General features: G+C 43.0%; 1 protein-coding gene across 2 annotated transcripts in view; it reads right to left on the reverse strand.

Moving 5' to 3' along the window:
- epha4l (eph receptor A4, like) overlaps positions 1 to 21,054 on the reverse strand; it is a 49,837-nt gene that overhangs the window by 11,575 nt on the left and 17,208 nt on the right. The window contains exons 4-8 of one of the 2 annotated variants that reach the window (XM_019861559.1): positions 12,568 to 12,723; positions 7,921 to 8,256; positions 1,813 to 1,937; positions 1,569 to 1,728; positions 614 to 725 (exon numbers count right to left, since the gene is read on the reverse strand). In XM_019861559.1, the coding sequence (XP_019717118.1) occupies positions 614 to 725; positions 1,569 to 1,728; positions 1,813 to 1,937; positions 7,921 to 8,256; positions 12,568 to 12,723 (889 nt within the window). Of the gene's footprint in view, positions 1 to 613; positions 726 to 1,568; positions 1,729 to 1,812; positions 1,938 to 7,920; positions 8,257 to 11,053; positions 12,255 to 12,567; positions 12,724 to 21,054 lie in introns of those variants that run through there. The other variant, XM_019861560.1, reaches the window with a different exon arrangement.

A 21,054-nucleotide genomic window follows, 5' to 3' on the forward strand; every position in this document is an offset into this window, starting at 1 on the left:
CACACACACACACACACACACACACACACACACACACACACACACACACCGAGCGTGGTTAGGACCCTGAAGTGAGGCAGCCCCATCTGCATGTAATCCCATCTGTGTGATGGAGCTTTGTCCTGCTCGCTGGTTAACACCCTATGATTGGGTCACCGTAAATCCACCTGATGCCTCTCTGTCTGCCCCTGTTTCAATTTTGCCTGCTACTTTTCATTTCTTGCTTAACTCAATGTCCACTGCGATCCTCCCTCTTCCTTTTCTTAAACCGTTTGCCTTTCTCTCATTTTCTTCACGCCGGTAAGCAAGGCACAGCAGGAGACAATAACCAGCGGCCCAGATTGGAGTCGCTACGGGATAAGTAGAGGAGAGAGGATAAGAAGTGAGGATGGATGCAGAGGACAGGGATCGAGGGGTCGCTGATTGCATCTCTTCAGCTGTCGGAGCTGTCAATCACGTCTCCGATGTGGGGAGCCATCACTCATCATGTGTGAGTATGGCGCAATAGCTTTCCTGCTCGGCTTTCTGACAGCTACTTTTCCTGGTGCTAAGCAAGACATCGCTCATCACACAGACTGACAGAGAATAAAAGAGCCGGAGGGATGAAGCCCACCTTCGGCTGATGACAAAAGCGCTGATGAGGAGAAGGAGGAGCACCACGCTGCCGACCACAGACACCAGTAACACTGTCGAGTTTGTTCCATCACCAATTATGGGAGCTGGCACTAAGAGAGGGAAGAATGAAATAACAAGTAAAAAAAGAGCAATATATTCTGTGTCGGTCATTGACCCCTCATGCACCCTCTCGATATCTCCCAAACTCTCTGTATACACCTGATCCCCCACTCCGCCACGCCACGCGCACGCGCACACACACGCATATGCACACATCACTTTGTTTTACGATTCCACCATAAAGTGTACTCCTGTTGGCCCTCATTGAAAGATAATGACAGCCCATTTGGTTGTGTGCTTGTCCGTGTCATTATCATGCACCGCTGTTTGGATCTGCATCACAAAGGAGACACCTGGTCCCTCGATCAGTTCTGGAAACCGTTCACGCCATAATGTGGCTTTCGGTTTGTTGTATTTCTTGCATGGCTCGATCAAGAATTGTTATGGATACATTTCACCTCCCAAAACATCAGTATTTGCTATCGTTCAAAATTTTTGGACCTGAAATTGTTTTTCACCGAAGTGTGATGTATCACTCGTCTTAGCTTATGACATTTTGAGCCTGCTGAAAGAAATCCAAGCTCAGTGACCAACAGCAATTGAGTCCAAATGATATAATTCTTCAAAAATTCATAAAGGTTGAACCTTTACTGGTATGCCTACTAAGACTCATTGCAGCGTGAAGAATGGTGACTCCCCAAGATGCAAGTCAGGTGCTGCAGTACTGAAATCATTTATCTTTTACACACAACATCTATTTTGATAAATGGCCCTCTGAAAAAGTCACTCGTAAAAGATGCTATCATTGCAGGATTTTGCAAAGGTGCTTCAGCCATGAAAAAAAAAAAAAGTCACGTTCTTGAAAAGAGCAAGTAATATGTGGCTCGACTCACTGGAGTTTGTCATGAACTCAAACGGGCCGCTGCATTCACCGTAGCCGGCCGCTGTGCGTGCACGCACGTGGAACACATAAGAGGTGAGGGGCGTGAGACCCTTGATGTCTGCGTTTCTGGATGAGGTTTTGATGATCCTGTAGCTTTTTTCATTTTGGTCCTGCAGGAAATAAAAAAGAGAATAAGACAAGAGAAGCAACTGGAAAACAATACTGGGCAACGTGTCAACGTTTCAACGACTTACCTTTTCGTAGTACTTGACCTCGTACTCAAGGATCACCCCATTGGCTCGTTCTGGAGGTTGCCACACCAGCGAGATGGTGTGTCTTGTGATGTTCTTCGCTTGGACAGATGTTACCGGGGAGGGAGCTATACGAGAGAAAAAGCAATTTAGGGCCTGCTGTTTTCAACTTGTCTTTCATGCTGCAGCCTTGGAGACAATAAGTCTGTTTCTGTTGCCCTCTTAAATCTTCTGCTCTTTTATCCTCGACACCACGAGGCATTCACTTGTGTTTGGTTTTGGCCTTTATTGAAAAAGTGATGCTGCAAAACCACACAGCTCGATGAGAAATATAATATATTACAGCGTTGATGGTTGGAATGCATTCAACTGATCCAATGTTCCCTTAGCTGACACGCAATCCTACAAGGTGGCAAAGTAATAACAACCTTGATTTTCTGCATATCTGCAGGTCACCTTGGGAAAGCCTACGAGGCTCCAAAGTGCACGCCGGAAAAAGCACGAAAAATTGACTCGCGGCCTTTGCCTTTTTTCGTCTTCAAGAGAGCAAATCAATTGGTTTTCATTAAAGCGCCACAGAGCGATCTTATCCTGAGCCATTTCTGCAGCAGCTGATAATAAGGCCATAATTCAAGCAACAGAGCTATCTGCATTTGGGCGCCTTGAACACGTGAAGGTTAAAACGCAGATAATGGCTCACTGTTGAACTCAGGCTTCAGTATGTCACCGAGGCACAAATCAAACTTCTATCTTCAGGGAGGGTCGGCTAAATAAAAAGTCTACACACCCCAGGTGGGTTTTGTGATATAAAAAAAAATAGACCAAGATAAATCATTTCAGATTGTTGTGTTTTTTGTTAATTAGCCTTTACAAAAATAAATCTCTTTCAGAGGAGAAGTGGAAAGAAACAGTTAAAAAAAAAAACACTTTTTTTCTTATTTGAGCTGAACAAGTTCCACATCACAGTCATGGGGATTTTTTTTTAATCATTTATCTTGATCTCATTTTTTTAAATCACAAAAACATGGCATAACCAATAGCACAAAGAAAAATTCAACAGTAGAGTACAAACTATACTGAAGAAAGATCTTTCTCGTTGATATTCAAAAATGCTGATGAAAAAAATAAAAATAGACTACAAACTACAAGCAATCTAAAAACAGTTCTGTGGGAACTTAAAACACATTTTTAACACTCCTGACCAACCAACCTTACCCTCGTCTACTTTGCCGAGGCAGAATTTTATTGGACCTTAAAGGTTTACATCAAACACTTTTACGACACTGTAACCTTCCTAATGTCAGACAATCTGTCTTTGAAAACATTACAGTGGAGTGATTAATGAGGGGTTCATCATCCACAGATCACGATTGGATTATCTCTGACATTATATACATTCTCATCGGTTTGCCCCGGGGCTCCAGGGAACTGAGTATTTAAGCTTATGTGAACAAAACCCCGCTTTTAGCTGCGGATTGAGTTCAAACAGGCCTGGAATTTAAGCACCAGCCGTAGATTGAATTTCAAGCCTGCGATGCAAAATCAGGAGGGGGCATTTCAGTGGTACTGGTGGGAGCTGAGATGGAGATGAAGAGGTTTGGGATTGCAGACGTCTCCTGGTAAATGGATTAACCCAAGGTTGTGTCGGCCTAATGTGTTGCATCTCTGTTAAACAATTAGACGGCGGCCATTTGTATCCCTCGATCAATCTTACCCAGCCGGGGAGAGCCAATTTGAGGCCCCCCTTGGGATTGAGCGAGGACACTCCAGCTACGAAAGCAAAAAAAAAAAAAAAAAAAACCCAACAAAAGGTTCACTGACCTTCATTCCACTCATGTAATCCACACATCCATCTTTTCTCCAAAGATGACAGATATTGCGATTTAATCGTGTTCTGCTTCTCTTGTTGCATTTTTATTTCTCCTTCAACTAATGTGAGGATGAAGATGAGTGGACTTTTGAGTGGGCCCTCCTGAGAATTCCTTACATGAGACCGCAAGGTTACAATCAACCCTGGCCGGAATGAAGTGATCCATAAAGGCTGTGTTTTATGACGAATTGAAGAAAAAACAAAAGTAAACCCCATATATGGACTCACCGACATTACATGTGACATTCTCATTGGGCTTGTATTTGTCATCAATTATCTCCACATAAAACACAGTTTGTTTAGGGTTTTACTTTGCAACCATGTTGAGCTTTCACTGTATGTAGAGCGAGGAGAAAACTGAATGTGCTTGCGCAAATATGTGGTCAATTTCACAGAGGGGGAGAGAGAGAGAGAGAGAGAGAGAGAGAGAGAGAGAGAGAGAGATGCAGGGGAGCACATGTGGTTGCCAGATTGAATCGCAGTTGCCAGATTTGAGTCCCTCAGTTTTGCTGTCACCAAGGGGAAAAAAAAAAAAAGGCTTCTGCTTACATGATCCTTTCCCAGCCCATGTAACGGGTGCTTCCATCTCCCCAAACACATTTGCACATGTCCGTTTTGCCAGCGAGATGGAAACTCACACACACACAAGTTTGCTGACAGACAAGCTCCCCGCGCACACACTTTCTCATGCTCTAATTCACATTTTGTCACCTCAGGTTGCCAAGAATTTATTATCGAGACATAAACACTTTCATTTGAGATGATTTTTTTTGTCTTTATCACAATATACACACACTCAAACACAAAGTATTTGATCCCAGGCAAGGGGAAAACACTTTCTTTTACTGCCAGGGGTCAGTTCAAAGCTGGCCCCCACCCACCAACCAAACCCCCTCCCACGCCTTTTTACTCCTCTTGCAGTCCCGGTGATGGAGTTACACTCCCACTGATTTATGCCACTGGATTTTATTTCTCATCGAGGCAAAGAATCTGACTCCATCATACACGTGCGCACACACACACAATCACACACACACACATGCACACACACACACACACACACACACACACACACATACACACACACACACGTTTAGTTACACATCCATGCACATGCAATCAACAGTGCTAATGTGTTAATTTTCCTTTGGCGTGGTTCTCTGAAAACCCTCCATTCATTTTCCTCATAGTTAAAAATCCACGAGTGTTCCTTCATTCCAAGCTGGCCCCCCTAACCTCTTCCTTTTCGCCTGAAATTTGAACTTTAATGGGGAGCCGGTGGAGGCTGCGCCGTCTTTTCCACAGCTAGTTATAAATCCTAATAAATCTATCATAATAAATGAGTAATCCACCGTGTCTGGATGAAGGGAGGCAGCACGGGCAATGGGACAGCCGCAGATGACGAGCTGTATTACCAGAGGCTGAAACCAGAGATTCCAAATCCTCTAGTGAGCATTAGCAGAAAGAAATCCAATCATTCAGGAGATATCCTCTTTAACACACACACAAACACACACGCACACACACACACACACACACACGCACATACTAAAAGAAACGTGGACACATAGGCAACATTGTTTGAGGGGCAAATGCTGATGGTCTCGAAATGCATGAACACTCTATATCTCGCTTTCCACATCCGTATAGACATACACACACTTCAAGTTACGAGTGCCTTCTGACTAATCCAATGGAACCGTTGTGAAACATGTAGCAGTGATAAGCCAAAGGCAACGTCTACCATAAAACCTGGAGGCCGCAGATTAGTCTACTTAAATCGCAGAGGGACGTCGCAGAGTGCGTGTCAGTCCATGTGTGGGAGAATGCTCTTTTTGGATTGTTTTGCGCAAATGTGCGCCAATGCGACCACCCTGTCACATTAGTGAAAAACCTCGGCCTTGACTCAGAGGTGCACTCTATTACAGCTCCTACACAAGGCCGTCTGGCAGTGCTCTCAGCTCTCCCACAGGCAGCACAGTCATTCATCTCTATTTTCCTGACCCCAGCTGATAAATCAAGCCACTGTGTCCTCAAATTGCTAGTCCGAACTGCATCCAAGACATTCACTTTTGCCAGGGATGGAAATTAGTGATAAAAAGTGACACAAAAGGGGCACTTAGCTTGCCACCCAAGAGCAGAACAGTAAACGAGACCAAAGTAATGATCAGTTTTAAGTGGTGGGGAGCAGGGAGGGATGACGAGAACAAACTAGGGTTGTAAAAGCCATTTGCACAACAACCAGTCACAAAATGGCTAAATGACAAAACCAGCGGTGGCTCTGAATGCATCTCGGAGCTTCCAGGGGCTCATGAAAAGATGTCGCCTTGATGGACAGATTGTGCTGGAAAAACAAACAGTTTTCTGCAGCATTTTAAGGACACCTTCGATACCGGTGTATCAACATAACTCATCTAATCCCTTATTTGCAGCTCTAAATCTAGCACCTTGCCGTTTGCACTATCCCGGGCTTCACGTGCATAATTATGCAAACCTCAAGAGGAATATTGCAGAAAATAATTTCACACCGAAAGGAATCCATCACCCTACACGTCATCCAGCTGTCACAAAAATTATTCCCATCTTGAAGAATCATGTTTTGTCATGCGGATTATTACCACCCCCAAAAGGCAGAACGATCACATATGGTGCACACTACAAATTTACCAATCTCCTTCAGGTGCACATAGGTCAGTGCACTGCTAATAGTCTCTTCCTAAGCGGCCAGTTTCTCACATGCTATGGACACTTGGGATGCATGATATTTATCAGACCGATCATTATTTGCCTGCTATTGGAAAAAATGATGTCACTTTTACTGTTCCAAAACTGCAAAATTATTTAGGCTAATATTGAAAGCCACATTAAAATACAGTAACACAGAACCACCCGAAGTCTCCTCAACAATATTTATCATAAATATTCAAACTTGGGGAAATATTTTAACAAGTGCATGTTCCCATTCACTTGAATGAGAGCCGCAGCCAAGGGTTCCTCCAGGAACACGGCGAGCGGCCTTGGCACCGCCTCGGAGGCAGCCTGCTTTTGGCAGCCGTCGAAGAGTGATGACAACCAAGCTGTGCCTTTTCCTTTTTAGCTGTATTTTTACCTTCAAGGTTGGATACTATAATCGTGTGGACTTAATCGCAATTGGATTACAGTACAAACTGACGAGTTCCAGCACCTATTCATTGCACTTTCAACATCGCAGGCGAGCAGAGGGCCCTGCATTAATTTTTGTCGGATCTGGCAAGCGTCATCGCCAGCGGAGGCAACGTAAACAAAAGCTGGCCAGCCGAGCTTCGCTGCACTTTTCCAAGATGAGATAACGGGACGTCTGTGGTTGTTGTTTGGTCTGATAGGCAGCAGAGACAACGTAAAGAAAAGCTGAGCTATATTGCTAAGCTAAATGCTAAGAGTAAGGATATGTGGTGCAAAAATTGATGGATGGATAGCAAATGGTATGAAACTGCACTGTGTGGAATACATATGGCCACGGCTTGTCAAAGTGCAGCTATGAACATTTTAAATGTCTTGACATAGGCCTGTCACTATATCAACTTATCGTTCAATGAGAAAAAATGGACGTGATAGTTTTTATCGGGCACGATAAATGGTTATTTGCATGTGCGTTTGTTGAAATACATCAACATTCACTTGCGCTGCTTCTCTCTCCTGTCTTTCAACTAACTTACAAGCGCCCATGCACACGCACGCGCCTCTGTGGTGCTCTTTTTGTACTATTTCATTGCTTTTGTTCATACATAAAAATATATATTAAACATTCGTGGGTGTGATAACAAAACGCAACCAACCAACTTTACTAACAGGTACTATCAGCATCGGCGCTTTTCAGATTGCTCATCGCCTCACTGTCTCAAGTGATAAGATTTCAGAAAGTAGCAAAACATACGACTGTCCGTTGTCGCTGACAACTTTTTTTATATCCTCACTACATCAAGAGTCAGTGGATATATATATATTTTTTTTCCTTTTTTTTTTTTTAATCGAAATCGAATCAATTCAGAAAATTAGTCAAGATACCCAGGTGTATGGAAAACCTTTTCGTTACAATGTTAACTTTCCATTGAATCTACCTATTGTAGATGCATTGTCCAAAAGCAGCAGGCAGATCTTACTTCAATTTATACTACCGGTAGTTGGACCTGAACACTTCCCTAAGGCTCTTTAATGACATTCTCCTCCCACAAACACAATCAAACCATGTCTGATTAGCTTACCGGCTTGGTTGGTGGTGACGGTCACAGACACTGCCTGTTCTGGCCCGGGGCTCTGTGGCGAGACGCCATTTACCGCCCACACTTCGAACGTGTAGTTGGTATGGGCCTGCAGTTCGTTGATGGACACTCTTGTTCCCTTCAGACTCAGCTGCTGGGGGCTGAAGTGGATCGCATTGCCGCAAGCTTGACAGCGTCGCCCATCGGGCCCACAGCGTTTACACACTACGTTGTAGGTCAGATCCTGCCGTCCTCCTGCGTTCCTTGGCGCACTCCATTCAAGGTTGACCGAAGTCTCGTTCACGTTGGAAATGAGGTGGAGAGGCGCTGTCGGAGGCCCTACAGAGATTCATGAAAAAGTTGACGGTTTGAACAAACAGTGCTGGGTTAAATGCTAAGGTACTGAGTTACAGTAAAATGTTCCTGTGGTCACTGCTGAAGTGGAGAAGACGACATTATGGTGTATATTTACAATAAATTGCTCATTGCTAACAGTTGGGAAAACCTACTTTGTAATAAACCAGCGTGCCTAGTTGTGATGTGGGTACATGTGCGTAAGGCACAGCTTCACAATCTGAATAGAACCGCATTACAAATTTATTCTATACATGAAACAATATTATTTCACCGACTTCGTGAGAGAGATGTTTTTCATTGAGGTTGTATGGTATCACACCAAGAGGTGTTTTGAATGTTTGTAAAAGAAAAAACATTGAATTACTTTCAGTAAATTCAAATTGCAAATTTGAATCACAGTTGACACGCCTGTGTTACATGGCAACCAGGTGTACTTAATATCGTGAGTGAGTTTATATTCGATGCTCAATTGGCGTGTCATTTAAACGAAAAGCTGAAGCTCCTTGAATTCCTCTTTAATGCCCTGTACATCAAAACATGGGAGGTTCCGATTTCGCCTGTGCATCTTAACTGAAATTCAATCAACCGAAAGATTTTTTTCACGTGTCGGATCCGCGGCAGACAGCGAAATGCCAGTCGGTATCTAACAGACTGCCTTTATGGCTGCCAACAATAACTGCAGACCGTGTTTGTGTTGGACCTCGTTCTCGAGCACCGCCACCCCAGCCCACCGCCACCACCACCACAACTACTTTGATCTTGAGTCTACAAACTGCTTTTATATGCAAGCCGCAATGCAGTTGTGACACAGACTCCCCTCATCATCAATTTCAATTTACATGTCAGCTCTACTTGAATAAATGTGTTTTTTGCGTGTTGCTTTCAAACATAAGATTCGGTAATCGACTTAACTCTCCCTGCCCTCTCTCCATCTCCATCTGACTAATGAAGCGCTTGGGGGGGATCGATGCACGCTGAAATATGAAATCTTGTCAGTTGGCAGACTAATCATTTGCAAAGGAAATTAATTATCAGTGTTATTTTTAGAGTAGCACAATGACAGTGAACTATGTCGCTGAGACACAGAGAGGGCGGAACGCTCAATGCCTTGAGGGGCGTACTCTGTGTGGACAAATATTGCTCAATTAACGAGACTGCGAAAAGCAGATATACCCATTGTGCATTTGGGAATGTCTGCGGGCAGTATGGGTGTGCAATTGCACTTGAAACTTGAAAAGTTGAGCAAATGCAGAGGAAAGGGTGATGCTGAGAAGTAAGGGTTTGGAAATTGATTAGTATGATCAGACCATGCCTGGAGGGAAGGGATAGAAATGTGTCGATAATGTTATTATCACAAATATATTCGCAAAGCTCATTAAAAACGACGATTGAAGCACCGCCACACACACCTCCATTGTATTTTGTCTTCCTTGCCCACTTTTCATTTGTTGGAGTGAAAGATGGGGTTGCTAAATTAAGGCGCCGACACCCAACCGTGATTATAATAGAGCGCTTTTCAGCTTGTTAGGCTCAACTAAGTTCCCTGCCCAATTTTGTATTGAACAATGTGCGGTAATTTCACTACCCATCTGTGTTTTAAGTGCTCTACCAAGGAATATTATTTTGGTTTAATACGACTGTAGTCTCAACGGATCATTACAGCTGTCCTACTTTTCAAGTGGACAGATGTGTTGGGTTTCTTGTTCGCACGTCACTGCTTCTCGATGCTATTTCAACCAACGTTAGCTACACCTGTCGCTCTCCCAGAATGCACCAATGACAGCAAGGGAGAGTGGGAGAGCTGTTGGCTGTGAGTGACACTTTATAATTAATCCCAAGAGAGTTTGTGGAGAGGGAAATGGATTTGTGGACGAACATTAAATCAATAAGGCCTTTACGTATATAGTCACATATCCAAGAGTTTGTCCAAAACAAAGTTGAAGCTAAGACCTCCCCCTCCCGTACCTTTTTGATCCATTCATGGGCAGGCAATTTACCCCGAGCATTAGTTCTTTTCTTTCCTCTCAGCCCATGCTTCATCTGTCTTTCTCATTTTTACTCTAAAACGTCTCCCTTCACATGCCCCAACCTCTCGTCGTTGTCTGCCTTTTTTCCCTCCTGTCTCTTCCTATCAGTATGTGTTAGCAGAGTGTTGTGCAGGTCCAAGGTGGAGGGCAGGCAAAATTGGCCTTAGCATCAAACTCCACTACTGAAATCCATCTGGGATATATTCAATGCCCCCCTTGGGGCTTCCCCATTCCATCCTCATTGTTCGAAGCCAAACCGCCACTAAGAAAACTGGGAAAAATCTGAGAAACACATCAAGGGGCCAAAAGAAACCCCAAATTGTAGAACAGCCCTTTCTTGTAACCATCAGGCAGCAGAGCAACCAACTCCCACGGGTGTCTGACCACGGCCTTCATGACTGCTCTGCGCTGAGTGTATGTGTAGTTTTATGTTGTGTGTACTGTATATATAAGCATTGCTACCACCGACTAGTCTCCCTGGAACATGTTTCACTCCTGACTTAGCTGCAGATTTCACTTGAGAGATGTCCCCTACCTACGATAAGAATTTGCATCGTAACCTGATCTTATTTTTGGAGGGATGAAAGATACAACAATGAAATATTATTGTTCTTGTTAAAGAAGAAGATTGACCTCACAAAGCTTCGTGTCACCATTTTCTTGTTGACAGACCCTTAATCCACAGATTCCCCACCCCCACCACCCAATTCAGTCAGAAAGAAAGAAAAAATGTAAAATGTTTTTGAGCGGAAGTTGAGAGGAAGGCACAAAATTGTGGGGATGTAGAGGAAAGTGTGATTGACAGCTGTAATTACACATCAGGGTGAGAAGCAAAAACAAAATGCACAAGGAAAAGAGCAGACGACAAACGGTGGATGGATAGTTCAAAGATCAAATGTTGAGCGGCTGACGAAGCAGAGGCCAAAGGTCGGTTGCAGTTTGGAACGCACAAGATTGCGATGCATGGTCCAATAAAAGCAGCCAAGTAATGAGCTATGGCAGCTGTTGCTTGCAGCAGCCACACGGTTGAATGCCACACTGACTAACGGGACAGACAACGGAGATGATGTCAGCCAGCAGCTTCTCGCAAGTGAGACCACATACTAATTGGCTTTGGAAAATTTATGATTTTATTGAACGCCATCAGAACACGACGACATTGATAAATGCAATAAAACAACAAATTTATTGGTGCTGGTTAAAATGGTACATACTAATGTGGTTAGATATATTGATGAAGAAATTTGGCAAGGGGGATGAATTATTTTGGCCATATGTTCTCTGTTATTCAAATAACAAATGGAGCAATTAAAAACTGCAAATCTGGCCATTGGAGAAATTAGCAACACTGCTTCACTGTAAGAATATTTCACAAATCAAGCAGCGTTTGATTGCATATTTATCAAATTCCACTGGAAACATTTCACTATTTGGATTTGTTTCAGTTCGGGGAGTTTAGGAATCCGCCTCTTGTCTGATCCAATAAACCGTTGAGCTGACTGATGAATCCAGAGGAACTTGACAGGTCATTCGGGCCTTATGGTGAGCCAGCTATGAGCAAAGCAACTTAACAGATGTTTTGGTTGGTAGAAATTGCTTTATGACACATACTCGGTTCGACATAAACATCTGTCATATGGAAGCAAAATTGCTGTTATTTCCTGTGCGGCAAGAGAAAGGACTTTTTCTGAGTGTACATTTCTACCCATATGAACTCCAAGTACCATGACTCAGAGGGTGGATGAAGTCCCAAAAGGAAAGAGTATCAGGAGAATGCATGATTCTCAGTGGTATTTGTTTCACCAATCACTGCGAGCTTGGCATGGAATAATAACTGACTCATGCTGCTGGGTTAAGAAAAATGAAGGCCAAGAGAGGGACAAAAAAGGATTTGTTTTACTTTGCTCTCTGTAAGTCTTTCTCTCTCACGCTCATCTCCATGTTTTGCAATGTCTGTGGAAAAACAAATCTGGACTGTATCTCTTTGTACCCAGTTTGGAGGTTGAATACTGTGACTGATCACTACAACCTGAAATCAAAATACATCTTCAAAAACAGCCCACGCAAGCGTTCTGTGCGCAGAAAAGTGTGTGACTGGCTAGCCCAGGTTAACAATGCAGTGAATAATTTATGACTGGGCAAAAGCAGTATTTGTGTGTTGTGCTTTATAGCCACTGTACTTATTTCGTAGCTTTATGTTGATATATTGCAGGTTTTAACACAAAACTTTGCACTATATATTACATACGATATGGTATGCACTTACGGGTGCAGGGCATGGATGCCGGGTCTGTTTCGGAGCGGAAATATCCCTTGTCGCAGGCGCAGGATGTGGAGCCCTCCCTGACAGAGTAGCTATGGAGTGGACACTTGGAACAAGCACCATCAGTCGCCAAGGCACGGTAGTAACCAATCTTGCAGGCTAAAAGAGAAAGGGCAGAATGTTTACGGTTAGATATGATCAATGCAATGCTGTAGTTTTGCCTTGAAGAAGAGCAAACATCATCAAAAAGCCAGAGGGATGATACAGTTCAGTGCAAATCTACGCAACCAAGAACCTATCGCTCAAGTGAGAGAATCAGCAAGGCGAGGATTACATTTTTGCTACAGAGATTCAGGGTGATCTGTGAAGCAGTGATCATTTTACAGTTTAACCCCAGCGAGTCCCAGGGACTCGCTGATCAGAAAAGTATGAGTCCCATTATGCATTTAGAGTCCCAAATTTCGAATTCTGAAATGGTGTACTTATTCAATTGCATATGATAAGAACACAAACAACAACAATATACATTGATAGTAGGTTTATTTCTTATAAACAAATGCTGCAAAAATTTAATTAATTCAGGCATACAAGATTTGCTGAGAAATATGCTCTTATTTCATCCCATGGTTCAGTTTTGGAGTTCATAAATTCTCCTCTCTTTACTCTGCTTCCAATGATGCAAGGCTTTCTCAAAGTCAACTTATTATCGCAAAAAACAATTCAACTTTAGCTGCTCCATCTATGATATCTCCGCAATAAACTTTCGCAACACTTGTTTTAAGGTTACACAACTTGGCAATCGTCTGGTTTCCGCGAGGTTCAAGGCCAATCCTGCCAATCTCCTCTTGCGAGATTACTTAACGCGAGATCAAAACAACAATGGCGGCGATTGTCAAACCGCGACACTGCGTTGCTGGAAAAAAAGATGTACCGCAGTTTTTTTTTTGTTTTGACTGAGAAATTTCCTTGCGTCCCAAAAACGCACATTATTTGGAACTGTGCGTCCCGTGGGAAAATAATGCATCTTGGACGCGGGACGCAGAGGTAACGAGATGACTGTGAAGCAACAGTTCCTATGACGTTGCAACTGATATTATACAGTATATGGTAACACATGCACTCTCACACACACACACACAACACAACACACACCTCCATCGAAAATAGTCAGCCTCCTAACTCTCCTTTATTGACAGTGCACCTCTTTCTCTTCAGTGATATTTTGATTGGGGGGGTGAGGGGGGCGGGGCGCTGTTCTTTCAAGGAGTTTCTCTCTTTTAGTTTGTATAAAGGCCGAAGGAGGCCGTCGAGGTTATATTTCACCCCGGGTGCTGCACCAGAGTAGTTGGACAAAGGAACAATTCTCTGAAAGGTGCAGCACAGACGGTCACACCAGCAAGTGGACCATATAACCTGTCGATCCAGGAGGCTGCCATGTGCAACGGAAGATTACTGGTTTAGATTTAGGGAAATTGCTCAGCGAGTGTACATCTGTCTTGGGGTGGTTTGTTGACTAGCATCTCTCCAACACCTAATTGCAATTTTTTTTCACCCGCAGTGAGATTTGACTCGTGATCCTGTGGTCGTAAAGCCAAGTACTTACAGACTGAGCCATTGCTGCCCTAAATCCACATCGGGATCTACACCAAACTGAAATGAGTTCCGCTTTACAAAATTGTGCAGAATCCAACTGACGAACAAATGAAGAAAATACAGCCCCCTTGAGGAACAAATGAAATCAAATAGGAACAGTAGTCGCCCCCCACATACTGTACAAGAGAATAGTCACCTTGGAAATGGTTCCTATTCTCTTGCAGTAGACTTTTAACACGCATTCCATCAACCAACTGACATCCTCGTGGACACAAACAGCAGAGGAAATCCACTAACCCAATAAAATGCTGGAAAATCCCTCTCTTGAAGGCGTAATAAAGTCTCTATTGGGCTGCGTGTCCTCTTCAGATGCTGGATTAGCGTAGCGTGTTGAGTTGGGCTAGCTGCTACCTGCTGAGGCATTCTTTGCCCACTCCCACTCGGTTCATCAGGAGTAAATCCCCGCAAACCCTAAGCTAAGGGCCTCTTTGATTGTGGCCTGCAGGGGTACGTGAAGCCTATATTTCTTGGTTTCACAGTTGCAACAAAGAGGAGAGATTAGTTAGGAGGTGCTGTGTTCTCTATCTATCTTAACGCCTGGGCTTCAACACTCAAATTAGCTATTACGGCACTTTGGATTTGCGGTTTGTTTCCGGGGTTGTGACTGCTTAAGGTGACAAAAGCCATCGCTGGTTTCAGAGTTTGTACATGTGCGCTGACCAGAAAAGTGTCTAGAGTTGAGAGTCAGGTCACCCAGCTGTTTGAGTTGGTGCCCCTCAGCTAAACGCTGTAGAGAGAGTTAATTGAGCTGCATGCTTCACAGCCTTCAGGTCTGAGCCTCTTAAAAAGACACAGTTTTAGGGCAGGATACCTCAAACTGTGCATGGTTGATGAGTTTTTTTTTTTTTTTTTTTGCTCTTCAATGATTAAGTTGTTCCTTGAGCCCCCAGTGGCTGTTTGAGAATACTTTGCTCACCATCCAAGTCTGTTTGCCATCAGTCATGGTTTGGCATCATTTTTTCTGTGGTTTTTAAATGCTGCATATATTTTGATATATGTTTAAAAATGTGACGTCAACATTTGCAGGTTTGTTTACAGCACTGGCTGCCCTGCAGAAAGGAACCTAGGAAGGAAGAGAGAGGCTGATGTCTAAGCAAAGATGGGGAATTTGCTTCTTATTAGGAGAGGGAGCGTATGTGAGGGAAGAAAACCGCAGCAGTGGGTGGTCTAAGAAACCATGGTCTCAGAGAAGAGAAGAATCTCCCTTAAGAGCCAATGGATTTATTACTATCCGGGCCAACGTGGCAAACCAATCCACAAGCACAAATACAAATGTTCAACAAACATCTTGTTTTTTTTTCTAATCTTATCGTAAATCTGTCAAATGGCTCTCAAAATCAAAAACGCATTTGTTTTTTTTTTCCTCTCTGTCATTGTCTAACTTTCTCAATGTATTTTTTCTCTCTTTTAGCCTTTCTCTCTGCAGGATTCTTTCGAGATAGAGATGGTTTGTCAGTTGCCAAATCCCTAAACTAAGAGATCAAAGGCAGACAAAAGACTCGTGACTTATGCTATTCTGAAAAGGCAAAAGCTGGAATCCAACATAGTGTGGGACATCACATTCTTCCCCCTTTCTCCCCTAGAAGCCTTTTCACTCCTCATCTTTTCTCTTTTGTCAAGCTTCCTCCCACCACATCCACAACCCAGTTGTTTGTAAAATTAAGCTCATCTGAAAGAAAGGAGGCCATGGTTTGTGGTATTTAATGAGTAGTTTTCTTCATGTGATTGGGGGTGGTGTCTGCTGGTAATTAGTTGCACTGCATGAGTACAAGGACAATTTTATGCTAATGGTTCACGGACAAGAAAAATAAAGAAAAAGACATGGATAGCGAGAGACAAGCAAGTAGTCACCTATAACCCAGCTAAGTTTTCCTGTGTGGCGGCAGCCTACACAGCAGGCTTTGAACAGTGATGCGTACCAAATAAAACATCAACCTCCACACTCGGCCAAGGAAGCCCACGAAGAGTGACCCGCATACAAAGTATAGATAAACTTTTCTTCCTGCCTCCACAACGAAGTATTCAACACACCAGGGACTGAAAGCCTGACAAAAAGCCTTTGCAACAATAGAACTCAGGAATATAACACCCAGCGCACAGCACGATAGAACCTTGCGTGCCAAAGCACAGCAATTGCCTCGCTTATGACAACAAGAGAATTAAGTTGAAACTGCAGTGTAGCCATTCTTTTTTCGTGACTGCGTGTCATCTTCTTTTTGAGGATTGAAAACCCGCTAAACTGTTTTAGTCATAACAGACACTGAGCACTCTTCAGGAGGGCAGTTAGAAGCATTTTTCCACAAAGCTGCGCTTTTAAAAAAAAGAAATGCAGCGATCAGTTTTCAGGACCCAAGGGCAAGGAGAGCCTCTGCTTTCGAGAAGCCTCCACTTTCCAGTCAAGATGACTTTATGCCATAACCCTCTTTCTTTGTGACTCTTCTACAGGTGGAGAGCAGGTGAAATTCGTGTTCCGAAATTGGTTTGTTTACCCTTTGGCAGCATATCTTGTCTGGGTTGAGCAAACTCATGCCTGAGGATTTCACGGTAACAATCGTTTCCGGGAAGGTGTCGTTCCCGTGGGACCATTTGTACGGTACCAAAAAATCGTTTCCCATAAAAATCACCCCACACTAGTTGACTATGCGATAGAATCTCTCATGTGTGATCAACGCGATTTCACTGTGCCTGTATGTGTGTTTGTGGTGTGGTGTGTGAGTGTTTTTCTTCTTGCATGCGGGGTGCTAGTTTAGTCTGCACACTGAGAAAGCGTGTGGATGACCGAGTGAGATGGCGGCGAAAGAAAACCACAGAATAGTGTATTACGACATTTAAGAAATGGGAATGCCCGTCGGATTTTTCTTTCGAATCATCAGAAGAAAGGCGTATTACCAAACTGACGTGTGATGTATGCACAAAACACGAAAGAGAAATACGACGATAGACACAATTCCGAGGCAAGTTTTTGAAGTTGGTCATTAGATCAAAAGGCTAATAGCGATAAAAAAATATTAGGAAACAGTCTTAGTTATTCTATAATTTACTAATTGTAGACATGGTAACTTTATGAATAAAACATTCGTCACAAGGTGTAGTAATACTAATGTTAACTGTCGGTAGGCCTAACGATGACGTCTGGTAGATTCTTTGGTCAAATTGATCGTAGAATACACAGTGCATCTTCTTGGGGTTGCAAAGAGGACGTCAAGCCATATCAATACTATAAGTCTATATATAGTAATAAGGTCATTTTTTTTTGTATTCATGATGAGTACAATAAAAGTGTTAAACAACATATTTTGATCCATGTATTCTATTGAATAAACCTGGATTACACAGCTGCTGATGTAATTATGTTCATGGTTAATGCATCATTTTCACACATTTACCCTTTAAATATTATACTTTTGAGCATCAGAATTCCTGATTATGAATATCAGTCAAAATAGAAAAATGGGTTCCCATGATGAACGTTTACGGAACCCAAAATTAGTTACGGTGGTTTCCCATTGGGTAATCTAACGAAACCGAAAAACTGTTTCTGTTCATTTCTGAAATCCTCAGGCCTGCAAACTGTACTAAATCTTGGAAGTATGTGTGTCTATTGCAACACAGACAGATGACATACAACAATCACACCCAGCAACCTGAGCCACTGGTTGGTAGCGGGCATTAGTGAGGATGACTAGCTGCTGAATGTTCGCATCTGTCAAAGGAACAGCAGGAGAATGGAGCAGGTCAACTCATTAATTCTGTCACAAGGGGTTATTAATTGCCTCCGGCCTTGACGGCGACTTGCAGCCACGGGGCCAGCGAAACCTATCAGTTTGATGAATGAGGGACACACGGTCACCGAAACTGATCACCGTGACTGATGATACTTTCTACACACGTCTTAACCTTGACCCGGCGGCAGAAAATGTCTCATATCTTAAAAGATGCAAAATTAATGAGTCATTAACGTGGATGATATTAATACCAGTGCTAATGAAGGCCAACAACAACAGATTGTAAGGTTAATAATGTTAATAACTTTCTCTTGGTAATTGTCAAAGTTGTGCTGATGTTGGCTCGCACCAGGAAGTGCAATGGGTGCCAGTAATTTTATTTATTTATTTTTTGTCAGTCAAATGATTTATAAGTGTTTGCAGCAGGACCCATTTATCACACAAGTGCCACCAACGACCCTGATTAAAAATGTCTGCTTAAATGCGAATCACAGAACCCATTGAGCATGTTCGAATACACTTTGCAAACAAAGGTAAACCCTCAAGCTGCTGCATTAACTGCATGGTATTCAAATTTAATATGAAGCGCATAGAGTACTTTGTGGTTTGACATTCTGAGTTGTATAATGTTTTCTTAACCTTCTCCAAAACATTTATATTTCAGAATTTTGATCACAAATGCACTGGCGGGCCAATTCACAGCGTATTCTTTGGATTCCATAAAGCTGAAAATTTTTTTTAAAGATTCCGCACGACTTCCTGTGTACCAAGCACTCCACCTTTGCGTGGACACGTAGCTCTTAACTTCTTCCTCAATTCCATTATAGCCTGGCCCAAGAAAGAAAACTAGTACAATAGCCTTATCATAACAATCTAAAGTATTCCGCCCAACTTCTTAAGAATGGTAAAGGGTGACCGCACCTTAAATTCTGAGGCATGGGGCACAGAAAGTAAATGAAAAGAAACAGAGGAGGGGAGAGACATGGTTTAAGAGCAGCCATGTCATTCGGGGACATAATCAACTAGCAAACAGAAGGATTAATTGGCTCATTTCACATTTGCACCCATGCCAGACTTTGTAAGGAGGGAGGTGGGGAGGGGGGGTTACCTTCATGGCCTATAATTCAAGGCAAAGGTAAGGCCAGGTAGACAAACGGTGTCTACACAGCTCTTCATGCTAATTTTATGGAGCGTATTTGATGTCGTTTTTCAGCCACATCTGATAATTATCAGTGAGTGTGCAAGTCATTTACAGTAAGTCCGGCAAGGGCATTGGGGGACACAAAAACTTAGTATTGCCTTGATGTAATTTATCTGCAGCAGGATCGCCAGGGGAGTGAAAGACTTGCGCACATGTACATGTGTGTTTGATTAGGCGGCGGAGCTGAATGCCTTCCTGACATTGTTTACAATGAAAAAAAGCTGGATTTTAATTCATCGTAAACAAACGAAACAGAGAGGTGGGGGGTAGATGAGCATGCAAATGTGGCTACACTCAGGGACACACACGTAGGGACACACCACTAAACAATGGAGACAGCCAAACTGCTCAGCTCGCAGCATGTTAAGTAGAATGGGGCAGGAAAAGGGAGGATGTGTGAGAACACACACAAACGCACCCTAAGAATAGGTAACAGCAAAAGGAAGTGATAGGAAGCCACTTTCAAAGGGGCCTCATATCCACTCCTGTAAACAAATGTAAGCCAAATGTTGAACGGCAGCACAAATAACACAACAAATCACCACAAATACGACAAAGTTACAAATGAGCAGGGTTAATTCAGTTTGGGATTTTATATCCATTTAGACATTTTTTTTAATAAAAATGTTTTTTATTAGTTTTTGGAGTGGGTTTGTCAGTTTTTTATTTTTTCAAAAATGCTTAGTTTTAATTTACAATTTATCAGCTATCAATTCAGATAATTTGTGTGTCCAAACTTTTGACTGGTTTCCTTTCTACTTTTACTAATTCTAAATCATGTTACAGACTTATTGGCCATGTACATAAGAGCAAACTGCACATAACCATCGAATGCCCTTGCCATGGGTCTGTCATATAAAACACGATCAATATACTGCACGATTGATACATGTAACCTACTGTATAGTCAAAGAAGTGCAATAATGTGGATGCCTAACTTGTTCAACCTTTGACCTACTTTCCCCCAGGGTTCGCTAAGCAGAAAAAAGCGAGCATCACATCATTATCTATCATCAGATATATCAATACTAAAGCAAAGAGCAAAATTGGCAACCGAATAATCTTCCAAATAATCAATGTTATACAGCAGTACATCCGTTTGAAAACAAAAAACTTCAAAGCACAAACATCTGTCACAACGAAAACCTCGCAAAATTCAGTGTCTGTGTCGACGGTCACTGTTTCAGACACGGCGAGGAGTTTTTGGGGAGGTCTAATCACAGGTTGACTTCCGCATGAAAATATGTATTTTGAAGCTATTTGTGAAGGTAATCTACTTGAAGATCCCAGACGCCAACCTGTCCGGGGACTTGAACACTTTCTATTGTGCACGCGCATGTGCGTTTGAGCATGTGTGTACACTTCCGAATGCATTGTGGCTCAGTGACGTGTGCGTCTCCACGGATTGTCTACATGTGTCCATGTGTGTGTTACCCATTGTCCATTAAATCTGTCCTGGCTAACTACTTCCTCCAAACTTTATGACAACCCAAATGACTGTTCACTGTCATGGCTACTTCTCCTGATGTCAACAACCCCCCCCCCCCAACTCTCCCCCCTTTCCTCCATCATCCTCTTCCACTTAAAAGGTTCAGGTCATTGCTGTTGTGGAAGCAGTACTCCCCGTGTCTAAAAATGGTGCTCGATGGGTGTGTGTGTGTGTGTGTGTGTGTGTGTGTGGACAACCCAAATGACTGTTCACTGTCATGGCTACTTCTCCTGATGTCAACAACCCCCCCCCCCAACTCTCCCCCCTTTCCTCCATCATCCTCTTCCACTTAAAAGGTTCAGGTCATTGCTGTTGTGGAAGCAGTACTCCCCGTGTCTAAAAATGGTGCTCGATGGGTGTGTGTGTGTGTGTGTGTGTGTGTGTGTGTGTGTGTGTGTGTGTGTGTGTGTGTGTGTGTGTGT

The sequence above is a fragment of the Hippocampus comes genome, unplaced genomic scaffold (genome assembly GCF_001891065.2).
Source record: "Hippocampus comes isolate QL1 unplaced genomic scaffold, H_comes_QL1_v1.1 scaffold122, whole genome shotgun sequence".
In the NCBI taxonomy this organism is placed as follows: Eukaryota; Metazoa; Chordata; class Actinopteri; order Syngnathiformes; family Syngnathidae; genus Hippocampus; species Hippocampus comes.